The sequence below is a fragment of the Empidonax traillii genome, unplaced genomic scaffold, assembly GCF_003031625.1.
Source record: "Empidonax traillii isolate 1590-97213 ecotype Southwest subspecies unplaced genomic scaffold, ASM303162v1 scaffold863:size338993, whole genome shotgun sequence".
NCBI classification, from domain to species: domain Eukaryota; kingdom Metazoa; phylum Chordata; class Aves; order Passeriformes; family Tyrannidae; genus Empidonax; species Empidonax traillii.
In genome coordinates, this window is record NW_020956056.1 from 208,510 (window position 1) to 222,419 (window position 13,910).

Below are 13,910 nucleotides of genomic sequence, written 5' to 3' on the forward strand. Positions count from 1 at the left end.
TCCCAGTCCTTAAGCAATATTTGCCCACATTCAGGGAAAGGAAGTTTCTGATCCTGCTGTAATGTATATTTGAATCTTGGAGAGCTCTGTGGAATTTTTGTTTGGCGAAGCGGGGCGTTTGCTTTAAGCTGGTTTGTAAATGAATGACGTGTTTGACGCTGTACATAAGGTGTGGAGAAAGTACAGAAACACTGGAATAAAAAAGGGCAAATCCAGAAAATCCTGTATAATGACCCTGTTTTTAAAGCCAGGGGGGTTGCTTTGGGTTTATTCCTTGCCCAGAAAGCCACCTGGGAGGAGCTGGACTGATGTTCTGATGGACTGATGCCTGTCTGGGTTAGGACACCGATGACTGGGATCCTTTGAGATGTTTTGACTTCCATGAGGCATTTTTAACATGTAAATACATCACAATGTTCAGAAATCCTTCCCAAAACAGTCCTGGGTGGTTCTAGAAGTACCAAACCGAATCTCTCCCTCTGTGTGGGTTTCCTGTTGGTGGTTCCAAAGAGTATTTGGTGCCCTCTCGAGAGATCTTCAAAATATTTTGCCTTGCAGGTTCAATTTTAGTACCCAGTGGTGGCTTGAGCATCTTTATCATCTGGCAGAATGCTTGTGGTTTTCAAAGAACTGGATGTTCAATAAAATTGAGGCAATACTTGAAGATCTGTAGGTGTAGTAGAGTGATTTATAAAAATGGTGCTGGTAATTTGGGGTCCTTTCTGTGGGAAATCCTGCACTTCAGCAAATGAACATTTGGAACATTCGACTAGAAATGAAAAACTTTAAAAATTAAAAAAAAAAAATTAAAGTTAACAATAAAAATTTTAAAACGAAAAATAAACATTTCAAATGAATCCTAGAATTGAAATTTTAACGTTAATCCGAAAAAAAAAAAAAAAAGTAAAAATCGATTGGAAAATTGAAATTTTAAAATAAAAACCCAAAAATTTAAAATTACTTTGGAAAAAATCAAAATTTAACATTTAAAAAAAATGAAGATCAATTTGGAAAATTTAAATTTTAACGTTAAAAATTAATTCGACCAACCCTAGCCACCCTTTTAAATAACTAATAATGCAGACGTTTGACCCGCTCTGTTCTGACTCCTCCCCGAACCGCCTCTTTATCCCTTTATTTCCTTAAAATTGTCATAAATTGTTATTCCCTCCCCTCCCCTGAGGCGGGACCGGCGGGAGGGGGGACACGTGACCGGCGTCGCGCGCCGTCTCCGTAGCGACGCGGCCGTAAAGCGCTGCCGCGCGGGTGTCGCGCTGCCGGCGGAGCGGCGCGGCCCAGCGGGCCCGGGAGCCGCGGCCATGGAGATGCCGCTGCCGCCCGAGGGTGAGGGGGGCACCGGGATCTGGGGGGGAACGGGAGGGTCCCGGGGCGCAACGAGGGCGCGGGGGAACCTGGGGAGAGCGGGGCCTGACCGCGCCGCCCTCCCCGCACAGATCAGGAGCTGCGGAATGTCATCGACAAGCTGGCGCAGTTCGTGGCGCGGAACGGGCCCGAGTTCGAGAAGATGACGATGGAGAAGCAGAAGGAGAACCCCAAGTTCTCCTTCCTCTTCGGCGGCGACTTCTACGGCTACTACAAGTACAAGCTGGCGCTGGAGCAGCAGCAGCGTGAGTGGGGCCCGCGGCTCGGGCAGGGCCGGCGGGTCGGGGCCGGCCCGGGCCCCCCTCCCTCAGCCCGGGCCCGGCCGGGGAGACCCTTCTGCTCCGCGGGGCCCCAGGCGGGCTGGGGGACGGGCAGGGGGAGCGGGGAGACAGAGCCCAGCGCCGGGCCAGCCCTCCCGGGCACGGGGAGGTGTCCGCGCTCCTGCTGGTGGTGCCCCCCTGGAAGCGCGCAGGGAATCGGTGACTCCTCTTTGGCGCCATCCGCCCGCGAGTTTGCGTTAATCACACCATACCCCGAGCTGGAAGGGACCTGTCGGGATCGTGGAACCCTGCGCGGGACACCCCAGCAATCCCACGCTGTGCCTGAGAGCCTTGTCCTGGCGGTTCTGGAGACCCCCGGAGGGAGGGTCGGTCCGGAGCCCCAGCCCCGTGCCCCCCCGCGGGCTGGCGGTGACGGGGGACAGGGCGCTCCGGGAGGTTTACTTTCCGGGTTTACTCTGTCCGATAGTGCTGTGCAAGCAAAGCCAGGACATCGAGGCTTCTGCCCAGATCCAGCCCCTGCCGCAGCCCTCGCTGCCGCCGGCCGCGCCCATCCCGGCCCCCCAGGGCACCCCCTCGGTGGAGGAGCTGATCCAGCAGAGTCAGTGGAACCTGCAGCAGCAGGAGCAGCACCTGCTCGCCATGAGACAGGTTGGTTTGAGAGAGAAAACACCCACCTAGTGTGTCCCGGAGTGTCGGTGGCTGAGTGAATGAGGAATGAAAGGGGGGGAGGAGGTTTTTTCTGCCCAGTGGTGGTGGCTGAAAGGAGAGGGAGTGTTGCTTTCATTAGTTTTGTCCTGTGGCAAATGCCATCCTCCTCCTAGAGGGGATGTATCTGATGTGCAGGTTGGACTGGGGAGATTGGCCTGTGATTGAAACCATTTTATTCACCCTGTGGAAAAACCTTGTTGGTTTTAAAGCAGGTTGGTTTTATTCTTCTTTAATCTTGGTATGATGCTGCAGGTTGCTGGGATCTGCAGGACATTCCAGTGTGAAGTATTCCAAGCTGGATCTGATTAGGGGTGGAAGGGAACTGTGTGCAATCAGCTAGTTGGTTTTTGCAGGAGATGTTTTGGCTGTTAAAGCTGCTGGGAACCACACTGAAGAGTTCTTGTGCCTTTGTTATGTTCCTTCCATTTAGGAGCTTCCTGGCATTATTTTTTATTCCATGATAGATTTTAGAGGTGGAAACGAACTGGATTTTTCCTGAAGAATGTGAAGACTTTTTTTTTTTTCCCTCCAAACCAAATAATAGAAACACTTTTCTGTGGTCACATTGCTTGTTCTTCCAGATAGTTACTTATGTGCAAGAGAACAGGGACACAGCAGAGTCATTCTTTACAAGAATGTTGGATATAATGTAGATGTTTTTTTTCTTTCTGTTTTTTTTTTTTTCTTCAGGAACAAGTCACATCAGCAGTAGCCCTTGCCATCGAGCAGCAAATGCAGAAGGTTTTGGAGGAAACTCAGTTAGACATGAACGAGTTTGACAACTTGTTGCAGCCAATAATTGACACTTGTACAAAAGATGCCATCTCAGTGAGTGACCTGAGCCTGCGCAGCGATTTGGGGGTGCTGGGGGATCCTTTATTTCTCATTCTGCACGGGGATTTGGGGGTGCTGGGGGATCCTTTATTTCTCAGAGTGCACGGGGATTTGGGGGTGCTGGGGGATCCTTTATTTCTCATCCTGCACAGGGATTTGGGGGTGCTGTGGGTTCCTTTACTCCCCATCTTGCACAGTTGACAGCAGCTTTATTGCTGTGCTGTGTGGCAGGTGAGGTGAGAGCCATCACCCAAGAACTGCCCTTCCTGCAGTTGTGCCCGAGCGCTGCAGGAAGCCCAGGTGAGGTGAATGTGTTAGACTGAACTTGAAACATTTAACATCTGCTTTTCCCCAAGGCTGGCAAGAACTGGATGTTCAGCAATGCCAAGTCTCCTGCCCACTGCGAGCTGATGGCCGGGCACCTGCGCAACCGCATCACGGCCGAGGGAGCGCACTTTGAGCTGCGGCTGCACCTCATCTACCTGATCAACGATGTCCTGCATCACTGGTGAGCGTTTACTGCCAGGGGTTCAGTGATTTGGTGAAGCCTCTCTCCTGGATATCACGTTAGTTTGACTAATCGCTTTTTAATTTCTTAATTTGCTTAATTTTCCATCTTGAGGTGCCCCCAGCTGGCACAAAGATCCAGTGCTTTAGTGATCAGATTTAGCTTTCACCTACTTTGTGTGTTTTGACTCCAGACTAGACTTTACATTAAAAATATAAAAGAGAGGACTCTGTATTTTATGCACCCACTACTTTTAATACAGAAGTTGAGATGATTTGCATATTCCAGTGCAGTCTGTTGGAGTGGAAAAGGTAACTCTTCCAATTGCTTTCTTGAAGCCAACGGAAGCAAGCACGAGATCTGCTGGCTGCTCTGCAGAAGGTGGTTGTGCCCATTTATTGCACCAGTTTTCTGGCAGTGGAGGAGGATAAACAACAGAAAATTGCCAGAGTGAGTACCTGGGTTTGGGTTGGCCGTGAGTTTTGCTTTGTTAGGTTGGTGCTCTGCAAATTCACAAATAGGTAGACAGGGGAAGACCACTGAGATTTTTTTTTCTGATTGTTTGAACTAGAACTTAAAAGTATCTAAGCTTTATTTAAAAGTTATAATAGTGATGGATGGATCTGAATCTGCAGTGGGTCAAAAATAAGTGCTGAAATCCAAGGTCTTATGAAAAGCTGGAGATGTAAAAATGCTGTTCTTCAGTTTTTCTGTGATTGTTCATAACTGCTAAAAACCTTTCACTCTTGAATTTCTGCAGCTTCTTCAACTGTGGGAGAAAAATGGGTACTTTGATGAGTCCATTATTCAGCAGTTACAGAGCCCAGCTCTTGGACTTGGCCAATACCAGGTTAGCCACAAAAGTAACAGTTTTATTATTTATATATATGTATAAACAAATTTAGGAAATGTTAAACCTTTCAAAAGGCAAAATTAATTTCCTGACCCCCTTGAAGGTGTTTACAAGGGATAAACAAAAACAACGTAAAATACAACCTTTTTATTTCAAATGTTCCATAATCCAGCTGCTGATGCAGTGCTGGATGCAGGATACAGACTGATACAGTCCTGTACGTACATGACAGTGCATGGAAATGAATGTTGGGTCAAAAGGAAACAAGAAATCACAGCTTTAAATTGGGTATATTGAGTAGAAAAACTGTTGTGGCAGCAGGAACTATTTGTTTTTATTATTAATAATGAGTGCTGTTGATTTGAGCTGTACTGGAAAGGCACTAATAAGAGTGGGGGGTTCCAGCCTGCAGGGAATATTTTGGAAAACTCCACCAGAGCTTCCTAGTGAGGCTGTGTGGTTCTGCCAGCATTATCCTGCCTCCTCAGACATTTTTTTTGGGAGAGAGGGTGAAGAACAACGTAGGGAATTCTGAAGGGGCAGACAGGGCAGGTGTTAGAGGTGCAGAGTTCACTTGTTCTCCATTCCTTTCATTTCATCAGGCAAATCTGATCACTGAGTACGCAACGGTTGTGCAGCCTGTGCAAGTGGCCTTCCAGCAGCAGATCCAGAACCTGAAAACTCAGCACGAGGAGTTTGTCAACAGTTTAACCCAGCAGCAACAGCAGCAGCAGCAGATCCAGATCCCCTCCCTGGAGAACGAGGTGAAATCAACGCCCCCCCCTCAGGCCCCCCCAGCAGCCCCAGCCTCGGCTCCACCGTCTGCTCCAGTTTCCCAAGCAGGTACTGCCAGATGTGGGGCCTGAAACCAGGAATGGGTGGGGGACAGTGTGGGGAGGTGGATTTTTTTTGTTCCTTTTGTTGCAGTGAGGCACTGGGGCTGTGCTGGTTTGGTTCAGGGGGGAACCTGAACCTGTTTTGGAGCCTTGCAGCAGGTTTGAGTCTGATGATTGAATGTAAAAATAACCCCCAAAGGGATGAATGTTAAATGGATCAGGAATCCTCTCTCCCAGGAACAGATTTCTGCAGGATAAATTCATCTGGAGCCTGATGTGGGTGTGCTGCTGTTTCATTAACTACATGTGATTTTGATGCTTATAGTAGCCTCCAAATTGTTTCAGATGATGGTAAATCTCAGCTGCCTCTGGCTGGTTCTACAGAATATGACACGAGTGGGAGTGGAGTGCAGGATCCTGCCTCGGGAGGACCTCGTGGGCCTGGATCTCATGATCAGATTCCCCCAAATAAACCACCCTGGTTTGACCAACCTCACCCTGTTGCTCCATGGGGTCAACAACAGGTAAGAAACAGTTCTGGGAACCAGATGTGTGGGTTAGGAATGACCAGCTGGCTTGTGGAGGTTTGGGTTGCCCCACCTTGGTTGTGGAAGTGCAGTGAAAAAGCTGTGAACGTTAGAAATCCAGATTCAAAGGCCAAGCTTTGTCATTCTGATAAAAGCATAGTATTAATTATTATATTTCAGTTGTTCGTAGGAACAGTGTGATGGTTGACAAGAGGAACAAGTTTGGTCTTTTCCCATCTTTTCTCTGAAGCTGCAGTTGTTCAGACATGTCCTCTCACTTTGCCTGTTGCCTGTGGGCTGTATTTACTTTCAAAAGGTAGATTATTATTGTGTTCCTTATTTTCGTAGCCTAATAATGACCAGGCCTCTGCTCTTCCCCACCAGGGACCACCTCACTGCCCCCCCTGGAACAACAACCACGAAGGGATGTGGAACGAACAGAGAGATCAAGGCTGGAACAACCAACGAGAGACCCCTTGGAACAACCAGCCTGATCCTTCCTGGAACAACCAGTTCGAAGCTCCGTGGAACAACCAGCACGAACAACCTCCATGGGGTGGGGGCCAAAGGGAACCTCCATTTCGAATGCAGCGGCCACCTCACTTCCGAGGCCCATTCCCTCCACATCAGCAACATCCCCAATTCAACCAGCCCCCGCATCCGCATAATTTCAACCGCTTTCCACCTCGCTTCATGCAGGATGATTTCCCACCTCGCCATCCCTTTGAAAGGCCTCCTTATCCTCACCGCTTTGATTACCCCCAGGGGGATTTCCCTCAAGGTAAAGTGTGGGCCGGGCCAGGTTTTTCTGATTACCGAACGATGGGGTGTGGCAGTTTGTCCTCGGTGGACTCTTTGTGGTGTTTTGTTTTTTTTTTTTCCCCCGAGGAATGTTGAGTGCTGGGGGTTTGGGGAAGCTGTTGCTGCTGAGGACTCGGTGAGGAAACACGTGCAGAGTTAGATGCTTCCTTGCTTTTTTTGAGTCTTCCCTAATGGATATAGAAACTGTAATCCCAACTCAAGGCAGCAGCTCTACAGGCACCTCTGCTGTGATTGTTTCACTTTAAAAATAGGAAGTTCAAAGGTGAGAAGCAGCATTTGCTTGTACATTTAATCTCCTGCATATCAGGCCATAGATGAGGGGCTGAGGAGAGCTGTGCCCTCTGTAGATGGAGGAAGACAGGCTGGAAGGATTTTTCCCTGTGCATACATTCAGTTTCTTCCCTCCCTGGAACAGGGAATGTCTGGGAGTGGAGCCAGGCACTGCTTCCCTCGGGAAGTTTGCTGTAATCCTTCCCCCCTGTGGTTTCCATTCCCATGCAGGAGTGACAGTTATTCTGGAATGATCCTTATCAGTGTAAAGGCCAAAGGTCACTGTGGTTCTGTGTGATAAATGATTTAGAAGAGCCATTATGTTTCTGTGGAGGAGTTGCTGTTTTAAGCTTAAAAGATTCTCAGTTCTCCAAGTCCCAAAAAACACTGAAAACCAATAGATTAGAGTTTATATATTTAGGATTGTGTTTAACTTCTTCAGTACAGCTTAATTATTTTTTACCTTGAGGTAAAAGTACAGGGAGAACCCCCCCCTTGTCCTGAGGGAGTTTAGGGTTAAGCTCAGAACAAGATGCTTGGTTTTGGATTGTAGTGGTGATTCAAAACATCTGTTGTGTCATGTAAAGCTGTTGGAGGAAGGGACCTACTGAACCAGATGGTTGAAATTAGGAAGGCAGTGAAGCAGTGACAACACAGACTGTGCTCAGGGTCTGGTGACAATGAGTCAAAATTGTGTCGGCTCGAGGTTGGGCAGTGGCTGTTTTGGCTTCTCCTGGAAAAATTGTTGGTCCTGCTGTGGAAGATTCTGATTGTCAGTCTTGCATTTTTCTCTGTGCAGTGCACTGAGCTCAGCAAGGTCTCCTGGCAGTCATGGCATTCCTCCATCAGTGGTTGGTCACTCACTTCCCTAATTTAACAGGATATTATTGGCTCTACTTCTTCCCCAAATGCCTCTTTAAACAAAATATTTTCTTGTCACCTACTCATGTGAGTCAATTCCTGCCATATTTATCCCTTTCTATATGTTGAGTTGGCACAGAGACAGACCTAATGACAGGTCCAGGCTAAGCCAAGGCTGTGTCCTCAGCGTCAGAAATAGATCCCATCAGTAGCTGCTCTGCTGCCTCTGAAACATTTTGTCCTTGAGGGTGCCTTTCCTGGGGTACTTTTGACCACAGCGTGTCCCAGAGGAAGCAGTGGCTTAAGGGCTGAAGGATCCTGTTGTCTTGAGAGTGGAGGGAGATGCACTGCAAGGTATTCACCAGCGTGGGTCTGTTCCAGCCTTTAGTCACAGAATCACAGAATATCCTGGTTGGAAGGGACCCACAAGGATCAGCAAGTCCAGCCCACACAGGGATCAAACCCTCAACGTGGATGTTCCTGGCACCACGCTCTAAGCAGCTGAGCTCATCTCAGGGTCATTAGTCCTTCAGTTCTGGTGCTTGGCTGGACCTGCCAGGATTGGTTTTTAGGATCAGTTTACTAATTGAAGTCCATCTCTGATCGCCCTTCCTTTCTCGCCAGCTGAATAAAACCTTTTAACCCTCCCACCCTGCAGAAATTGGACCTCCTCATCATCATCCCGGCCACAGATTGCCTCACCCTGGCATCAGCGAGCATCCCCCCTGGGGAGGGCCCCAGCACCCCGATTTTGGGCCTCCCCCCCACGGGTTTAACGGGCAGCCCCCCCACATGAGGCGCCAGGGGCCCCCCCACATGAACCACGACGATCCCAGCCTGGTGCCAAACGTGCCCTACTTCGACCTGCCCGCTGGGCTGATGGCTCCTCTCGTCAAGGTAAGTGTTTCCAGTGGCACTGAAACATCCACATCCCGTGGGACAGTTGAACGTGGATGGGTAGAATTCCAGAGCTGCCCGTCCCACAGCCAGCAGGCAAAGCTGTGGAGGGGGTAAGGGTGGGGAAAATGGTGACGTTTCTCAGGTGTTTTGTGCCAGAGGAAAGCTGGTAGAGCTCATGTGTGTGAAAGATTAATTTGCACTTGAAAATCTGACCCCTCTCTGTAGGAAATGGAAATCCCCAGTGATTTTTCAAGTGGTCAGAGGGGCCACTGTGTTCTAGTTTTTGGTAATCAGAATTCTCACAAAGATGTTTTATTAATTGTTATCTACCCAAGGAATGATGGAGAACAGGAATTGTGTCTGTCTCAGCATCTTTGGGGATAGTTACATTCATGCATTTTGTGTTTGAGATGAGCAGACAGGCCTCTTCCATCTCTAACTTGGTGTTACTCTCAGCATACACCAGGCTTCCCTCCAGCCACCTGAGCACAAAGGTGGATGAGATCTGCCCTTTTATCCACCTGGTGATCCACTGAATGCTCCAACCTGTGCAGTGCTGGCTCTTCCCACAGAGCTCACCACGGTGACAGCATGACAAAGCACTGGCTCACCTGCACAACCCTTATTTCTGGACTATCCTTTTTTAATCCAGTAGTGAAATCTGAGGTCCCCACACAGCTGAACCTGTGTTTATCTCTTCAGGTACTTATCTCTCCAGGTAGCCACCCCATGACACGTGACACCAATGTCATTTGTTTTGTTTCCGGCAGCTTGAAGATCATGAGTATAAACCTTTAGATCCTAAAGATATTCGTCTTCCACCCCCAATGCCCCCCAGTGAGAGACTCCTGGCTGCAGTGGAGGCATTTTATAGTCCACCATCTCATGACAGGCCTAGAAACAGGTAAGAGTAGGTGTAGCTAACAGTGGGGTAAGGAAAATGCCCTGAGAAGGTGTCTCAAACCACAAAGTGCTTCTCCTGATGCTCTTGTTGTGTTGTAACTGCACTTGCTGTTTGATCTTCCACTGAGGTTTGTGAGGCTGTTTTGCCCAGGCCTTTTGTTCCATACAAAACCCAGTGAAAATCCTGAAGGTCGCCGTTGAACTGGAATTTACGGCTGTGCAAGTGGAATTTACAGCTCGGTGTGTTGATTTATTGCAGTGAAGGCTGGGAGCAGAATGGACTGTACGAATTCTTCAGAGCTAAAATGAGAGCAAGGCGGAGGAAAGGTCAGGAGAAGAGAAATAGGTGAGAGATCCTGCGTGCTGCCTTCTGTTCAGCTGGGCTAAATGCAGAGGGAGGAGCCTTCAGCAGCGTGCTCGTGGCAAAACAGAGTGTCAGTGGGCTGGAATTTTTGCAGAACTGCAGAAAATGGAACTGGCACAGGTTGGGCGGAGCAGCTGTGGCTGCCCCATCCCTGGAAGTGTCCAAGGGCCAGGTTGGATGGGGTTTGGAGCAGCCTGGAATAGTGGAAGGTGTCCCTGCCCATGGCAGGGGGTGGGACTGGATGGGGCTTTAAGGTCCCTTCCAACCCAAACCCCAATTCCCTGAAGCAGTTTTTCACACAGTGCAGTTTTCCCTGGGTTGCCTGCAGTGTGTGTGTGTAATCTGAACCTGAGCAGCAGCGGGTTTGTGTTTCCAGTGCCTCTCCCAGCAGTTTCACTGGATTTCTCTCTGTTCCCTGTTCAGTGGCCCCTCTCGCTCTCGCAGCCGCTCTAAAAGCCGAGGTCGTTCTTCTTCCCGCTCCAATTCCCGATCTTCGAAATCGTCCGGCTCCTACTCGAGGTCGCGCTCCCGCTCCTGCTCCCGCTCCCGCTCCTACTCCCGCTCGCAGTCCAGGTAGAATGGGGGGTGGGAAAAGCCCAGCCCCGAGGCTGATTGAGGATCTCTGGGTGTTGCTCTGGTGAGTTGTGCATCTGCCATGTGTGTGCTCTCTGTTCCAGGAGCCGCAGCCGCTCCCGCTCCTCCCACAGCCGCTCCCGGTCCCGCTCCCGCTCCAGGTCCAAGTCGTACTCGCCGGGAAGGCGGCGCCGCTCCCGCTCCCGCAGCCCCACTCCTCCGTAAGCTCTGCTCCTGATCCTCTTCCCGGGCTGTTGGGAACAGCCCCAGCAGGGGCACTGCCTCACTAATTAATAAGCATGTCAGCAAAGAGCAGGAAGGAAGATGGGAAGCAGATTTAGAAACAATTTACCTGCTGTGTTTGCTTGTAGAGAGAGAAGGTTACCCTGTTGTGGTGGCTTTTTGTTACGACAAACCAGTGTGTAACTATGAAGGCTTTGTACACCTCCCTTGGGAATGGCTCCCTTGGGAAGGGGGCAGTGTTTGGTTTCCCCTGTGCTGAGAACCAGGGGGTGTCAAAGGTGTGAGAATCATGTGCCAGAAGGCACCTCAGTAACTCCAAAATTTAATGGCTTTATTAAGGAATACCTTGGTAGAGTGACTGGGATTGTGTTGGGTGTTAAAGCTGAACAGAATTAGAACTGACCTTGCATTGTGTTGGAAAGGTATCACTGGTTCTTAATCTGTTCTTATTTCCTTAGTTCTTCTGCTGGTTTGGGCTCCAGTTCTGGGCCTCCTATACCAGAATCAAGACTTGGAGAAGAAAATAAAGGCCATCAAATGCTGGTGAAAATGGGTAAGATGCTGTTCTGGAATCTTACAGGCCAGGAAACAAATTCAGGCACTGAACTGTTGGATGTTCCTAAGGAATTACCCCTTGACATTCCAAGGTCAGCATAAGGATAGTCAGAGATACAAGCATTTAGAACATGGAGCAGTGGTGGTTGCCTTTCTGGGAAGGGTATGGAAGACAGGGATGTGAGTTTGGCATCAGACAGAACTGACCTACCTGAGGTATTTCAGTGCAGGTCAGCAAGGTTGACCAGACTGAGCTTGTGCTGCCTTTCCTCTTGCCCTCCTAAAAGTTTTTAGGGGTAGTGCTGCTGTCTGTCAGCTCCTGGAACCTCTTGCACATTAATGCTTGTGAAGTAAATGGGATGGTTCACGTGTTGTTTCAGGCTGCCTGTTCCCATCCTGCCATATCAAAATTGCCATGTTGGTCTGACCTCACGACTTAGTAACAAAAAAAAATAGTGACAGGATTGCAATGTGTCCTTGCTGCAGGATGGAGTGGATCTGGTGGGCTGGGAGCCAAGGAACAAGGAATTCAGGATCCAATTAAAGGAGGGGATATCCGAGACAAGTGGGATCAGTACAAAGGAGTAGGAGTTGCGTTGGATGATCCTTACGAAAACTACCGGAGAAATAAAAGTTACTCGTTCATCGCCCGCATGAAGGCCAGGGATGAATGTAAGTGATGCTTCTCAGCACTTCACAAACCTGGGTGGCCTTGACAGTGGTTGTGTCCTGTTTACTGTCCACTGGAAACCCAAATCAAAATGTCAGTAACTGGTAGTTCTTTGTAACGTAACAGATGCAGTAAAACAGCAGGTAAGTGACCGGGTCTGATCGACCCAGCGTGTTGTGTTCTAATTTCTGAAAGATTAAGGAATTAGCCTGTTCTACATCAGCCACTTCCTGGCTGCAGTACTGAGCACCTGCATCTTTCATTGTTACCCCTCAAACACTCGGAGCAGTCAGAAAGGGGGAGCTGTGCCAGAGCAGGGAGATCGCGTGGCTGGAACTCAGACCACACTTACTGTTATCCCTGCCCTACTCAGACTTTCCTACCTTACTGCCACATTCTGCCCAAGCCAGAACCGGTTAATAAATTCCCTGTAGTGCAGGAAGGGTTCAGAAAAAGGGGAGGTGTTTGTAAGAGATGAAGACAATCACCCAAGTGATGGATTTTTGCAGAGAGTCTGTGATACATCGAAAAACTGCCCTTGCCAATGGCTAAAAGGGAAAAAAATTGGCATGTTCAATGAAAAGTCACTTCTGCCCTGGCTGCAGTAGATCTGTGCAGTCACCTGGGTTCAAATAAAGCCCACAAGGAGAAGTTCCTTCTTACAGAGCCCTCATTCCATGAAACAGTTCAGGCAGCTCAGGTGACTGTGGAATGTGTAAGAACTCTTTTCCCTGTTGTTTCAGTGAAACGTGAAACACAAGACCCTCCACCACCCGAATAAGACTCTCTGAAGAAAGATGTCTTGCATCTTCTACAAAACATTAGACTTGTCAAAATCCGGATTAAAGTCTGGAGGAAGTGACAAAATTACTTTTTAAAACTATGGGGAAAAATGGAAAGCTATGACATGTACTTCAACACCTGTCATTTAGTGCCTAGAAAAGGGCAGTTGTTACCATGACATGTCTAGCAAGTTTAAAAACTTCCCTTTATCTTGCAAATTTTTTTTTTTTTAAATTAGTTCCCAGTTTTATACTAGAACTGAGCTCCAGTCAGTGTGCCCCTGGTGCAGGATTGTGCCCCACTCCTCCCTGTGGAATACACAAGTTGTATCTGATGTGGTTTGCATGTTCTCCAGTTCCATAATGTATGTTTATTTCTCTCAAAAGGTTAATTCTATTTGAAGTGGAAGGGGTGCTGCCTTGGGATCAAGTCAGACTGATGCTGAGCAGTGTATCCTAATGTCTAAAGTGGGGAATGAAGCATCTAGATCCAGTGCAGGTGACCTTTGAGCACTGTGCCAGCTTTTAGAACCTTCCAGCCACCTCCAGGCCCCCCCAGCAGCTGCTGCAGCCCCCCCTGGGCAGGACACGAGGGGCAGCTCGCTGAGGGCTGGGCGATGATGCTTTGTAACGGGACACAGCCTTGGAGCTTTTTATATTTTTGTACATACCCTTGAATAAAAGCCAATTAGTTCACTAGAAGAGAATTCCATTTTCTCTGCTCTCTTTTAAGTTTCTCTCAATGAGAAGTTCTTGGAAAGTTCCCTGTGATCTAAAGGAGAGAAGAAACAGAACCTTTTCTAACTGTTTCCAGCTAGAGCTGTTAGGCCCTTCCACTGCACCCCCCAGTCCCCAGGTCTGCGTGGTGGTTCCCTTTTCCAGTTGTTTGTTTGTATAGCAAAAAAAAAAAAAAAAAAAAAAAAAAAAAAAAAAAAAAAAAAAACACCACAAAAAACCCTCTTAAAACCATCCAGTTAATGTGGTGGAATATCAGTTTGTTCTAGATCTGCTGTAGCTGTGGAACTGTACCTGTCTGT

The 13,910-nt window shown here is 48.5% G+C and overlaps 1 protein-coding gene across 2 annotated transcripts; it reads left to right on the plus strand.

The window, feature by feature from the left end:
- The first annotated feature begins 1,317 nt into the window (after window positions 1-1,317).
- Window positions 1,318-13,771, plus strand: CHERP (calcium homeostasis endoplasmic reticulum protein). Of its 2 annotated transcripts, none has more exons than XM_027902326.1 (18): window positions 1,318-1,344; window positions 1,455-1,628; window positions 2,131-2,312; window positions 3,063-3,200; window positions 3,563-3,714; window positions 4,053-4,164; window positions 4,475-4,564; window positions 5,170-5,410; window positions 5,749-5,927; window positions 6,315-6,711; window positions 8,542-8,780; window positions 9,554-9,687; window positions 9,946-10,032; window positions 10,474-10,623; window positions 10,728-10,844; window positions 11,325-11,419; window positions 11,908-12,093; window positions 12,835-13,771. In XM_027902326.1, exons 1-18 carry the CDS (start codon window positions 1,320-1,322, stop codon window positions 12,870-12,872), a joined length of 2,736 nt encoding a protein of 911 aa, XP_027758127.1. In that variant the 5' UTR covers window positions 1,318-1,319; the 3' UTR covers window positions 12,873-13,771. The 2 variants fall into 2 exon arrangements, with proteins under 2 accessions (XP_027758127.1, XP_027758128.1); XM_027902327.1 differs by having other exon boundaries at window positions 13,261-13,771.
- Window positions 13,772-13,910: the final 139 nt, after the last annotated feature.

Coding starts and splice junctions, on each gene's coding strand:
- CHERP (XM_027902326.1), top strand. CDS start 1,320: ATGGAGATGCCGCTGCCGCCCGAGG. Junction 4,165..4,474: donor AACAACAGAAAATTGCCAGA/GTGAGTACCTGG, acceptor GAATTTCTGCAG/CTTCTTCAACTGTGGGAGAA. Junction 6,712..8,541: donor CCAGGGGGATTTCCCTCAAG/GTAAAGTGTGGG, acceptor CCCACCCTGCAG/AAATTGGACCTCCTCATCAT.